Source organism: Limulus polyphemus, unplaced genomic scaffold (genome assembly GCF_000517525.1).
Source record: "Limulus polyphemus unplaced genomic scaffold, Limulus_polyphemus-2.1.2 Scaffold6689, whole genome shotgun sequence".
Classification (NCBI taxonomy): domain Eukaryota; kingdom Metazoa; phylum Arthropoda; class Merostomata; order Xiphosura; family Limulidae; genus Limulus; species Limulus polyphemus.
The window spans coordinates 13,740-17,191 of record NW_013672299.1 but is presented as its reverse complement, the minus strand read 5'-3'; the positions used below and the strand labels follow the sequence as shown (position 1 = coordinate 17,191).

At 36.1% G+C, this 3,452-nt stretch overlaps 1 protein-coding gene across 1 annotated transcript in view; it reads right to left on the bottom strand.

The window, feature by feature from the left end:
* LOC111089580 overlaps positions 1-3,452 on the bottom strand; it is a gene marked incomplete at its 5' end in the record, with an annotated part of 20,196 nt that overhangs the window by 4,566 nt on the left and 12,178 nt on the right. The window contains one exon of the mRNA XM_022402347.1: positions 204-256. Within this exon, the coding sequence (XP_022258055.1) occupies positions 204-256 (53 nt within the window). The remainder of the gene's footprint in view (positions 1-203; positions 257-3,452) is intronic.

The following is a 3,452-nucleotide window of genomic DNA, read 5'->3' as shown; positions in this document are numbered from 1 at the left end:
GAATCATGACTGGGCAATAAGTTACATCATTAACTCACCTGTAGGATTGGATATAGAATCATGACTGGGCAATAAGTTACATCATTAACTCACCTGTAGGATTGGATATAGAATCATGACTGGGTAATAAGTTACATCATTAACTCACCTGTAGGTTTGGATATAGAATCATGACTGGATAATAAGTTACATCATTAACTCACCTGCAGGATTAGATATAGAATCATGGCTGGGTAGAGATGACCGATGTCGTATTCTAGAAGATACAGAGAAGGACTATAAATTTAGCATATTTTTAAAAACATAATACCGCGAGTAGGAGATTGAATGCACTTGGTTTGGTATACAGAACGCTAGTGTTACCAGTTGACTAACAGAAAAATACATAAATAAAAAAATTCTCTGGATTAGAAAAAAATCCTCCCCAGTTAACTCTGAAACTTGCTGCTTGCACGATAGTTTTACTTTCTAAAGCAGCAAGTTTTTTTTTGTTTTTAAAGAATTAGATTTTAGTTAGAAAGATGGTCGGCAGATGGGGTGTAATTATTGATCGAGTTTTAAAGAGGGTAAGAAATATTTATTTTGGAATTAGAGTTTTTATCGTATCTATAGAATCATTATTTTAAACTTTCCGTTGTCCTGTCTCCTTAAGTCTCCTGGTGGGTCAGTTGTAAGTTGACGAACTTACAACGCTAAATTCTGGAGTTCGATTCCCTGCGTTGTACGGAGTACATATCACCCATTGTTTAGTTTTGCGTTAAAAACAATAACAACAGCTGTCTTCTTGAATATTATTTAAAACTCTGTAGCATGTTTCAACTTATGGATTAATATTGCTTTGAAATGGTGCTTGCTAAGATTTCGGTTTATCTTTACTTCCATTTTTAGCTAAACCTAAACCTTACTTAACCTAACCTAACGTAACTTACGTTAAACTTAAGTTAACCATAATCTAATTTAACTAAGCTAAACTCCACCTTAACCAAAAATAACTATAATCTAACTTAAGTTAATCCAGTCTAAAATATATTCTTAACCTAATAGCTAAACGAAGCCTTAACTTAACCTAAGTTAACTTAATAATAATAGAGTTCTATCAAAGAACTAAGTGTCAGATTCCTTTGACCTAAATGTTCAGACCATCCACAAAACTTGTAATACTAAATTCTAAATGATGACGTCATAGTGTTTACCGATATATCAATATATTGGAGTTAAGTACGTTATATTAAAACAATGTTGGAGCCTTAACAGGCCATCACACTTTATGCTGCCATGCTTGGCTGTGTTCTAACTGACGACAGTGCATTCTGACAATGGCTCTGCAACATGGTTTCTAATGCAAAGTACTCCGTCATAAGGCTGTCTTGTCCAAAACATACAACTCTTCCCGCAAACTTTCCATAATCCATATAGTGTATGATGACGATGGCTTCCCAGTGCCAGGCTTCCAACAGCTTGATCACACAGAAATGTATTGACACTGTGTCGGACTACTGGACTGGTATGCCTTTGCATGGAATATTGTGAATACCCATTTTATTATACAACTACTTTAGGTATGCTACGGTTGAAAGGACATGTAGTGAAAGAAATTTGTGTACATGTGACTTGTGTCACTTTTCCAGCCGGAGATCTTTCTTGATTATGTTGCGAACACATAGACACTTTTGCCACTGACATTTTGATTGTTGGTTCTCACCTGCCATAAAACAATGCACTTTGCTTACTATGGCTGGGGCACGACTTGTTGCAGGTCTCTTTCTTGGTGGTCCCGGGGTTCTCAAATTGATCCATGTTCTTTTATTTTCCATAACAATTAAGTGTAAGGGATATCCCTCATCTTGGAAATTCTAAATACTAGATCTGAATACATCATTATACTCTGAATCTATGAATATTTTGCGTCAAAATAGGCTGCTACATACCCTTAAAAAAGGATCAATTTTGGATGGCATTACATGAACGAAATGCTAAATAATTTCAACATGTAGTCCACATACATGCCATTCCATCAAAATTTATAGCGCAAGTTTTTCCAAATCTGAAATAAATTCCATCGGACGACGTGTTGTTGTTTTGTATCAAAGTTCGAAAGAAAATACAGTAGAATAATGTTTAGGAAGCATATCGTGAAAGATGGACTTCAGTTTCAAGTAGTTTCTGAAAATGCTCACCTAACTCTATTCAACGGTGTTATGATGGGGAAATAATCATATTTTCTTGTAAGTAAACTGTTTCTACGAATACCTCAGTTTCAATAAAATTTCACAGAGTTGGACAGACTGTATTACTTGGACAGTTGAGTACGTTACTCTAAAAACAATTTTGAATATGCAAATCAATAAGCCACGTGACAACCACAACAGTCAGGAAAGCTGACATTAAATGAAGCACGCAAATAAAGCATCAGTTGTGTCGTTCCTGAAGTTGAGTCTTTGTTGTACATTAAACTGCGTGAGTTAGCGCGTGCGTACTGAAAAAAAAAAAAATAACTTTTCGGCTGCACTTACTTGACGCTGAATAACATAATCTAGTATAAAGTAACAGTTTATTGACACGCAAAACAAACAGTTTAACAGAGTGTAAGAAAACAAAAACAATATAGAAGGGGTAGCTCACGCTACATATAAAAAACAAAGATGAAAACAGTTTTACCAGCCGATCAAATCGACAGAACATTTTAGATAAAACACATCTTTTCTGTGGTTGAACTTAGTCCTTTAAACTGATTCGTTTTATGACCTCAGTGTTTAACCTTTAAGAAGACCAGTACGATATTTTAAAATTCATGGTTATTGCCTTTTAAAGTAACTTCATACGCCCGCTTATCAAGAAAATAATTTATCCAAACTTTAATATTTCTAAACGATTGATGCTGACAAATATGGCGGGAAATGTACCTCCATTTGTTTTTGTTAGAGCTCCGACACACGAAGCGCCCCCTACGAAAACCTTGGTATTTCTCTTAACATTCAGCTTTGGAACTTGTTTACGTAGTTTCATGACGTCACATTGAAATGAAGAAATGTTCAAGATATTTATATTGTTGACCAAACAAAACGTCACGTTCGATGTTTTAAAACTATCATTGCACTAATGAATGGAAGCCATTTTCTCAACTTGACACAGGTTAAACCAGGTCACAGATGTCTAGGATTTAGACGTAGTCATCCCTAATTTAGAAATGCTAGCCAGAGGGGAGAAAACCGGCCAACAGCACCCTCCGCCAATTATACAGCTATGAAATTGACCGTCACAGTTCAAATGACCCTCCTTCCCAATAGCCGAGAGTTTGGAGCTGGCATATCGCAGTTCGAACCTTGGACCTCTCAATCTCCAGCCCAACACGCTAATTACTAGGTCACGCACGTAAAGGTTTGTTTGTTTGTTTGGAATTAAGCACAAAGCTACACAATGGGCTATCTGTGTTCTGCCCACCGCGGGTATCG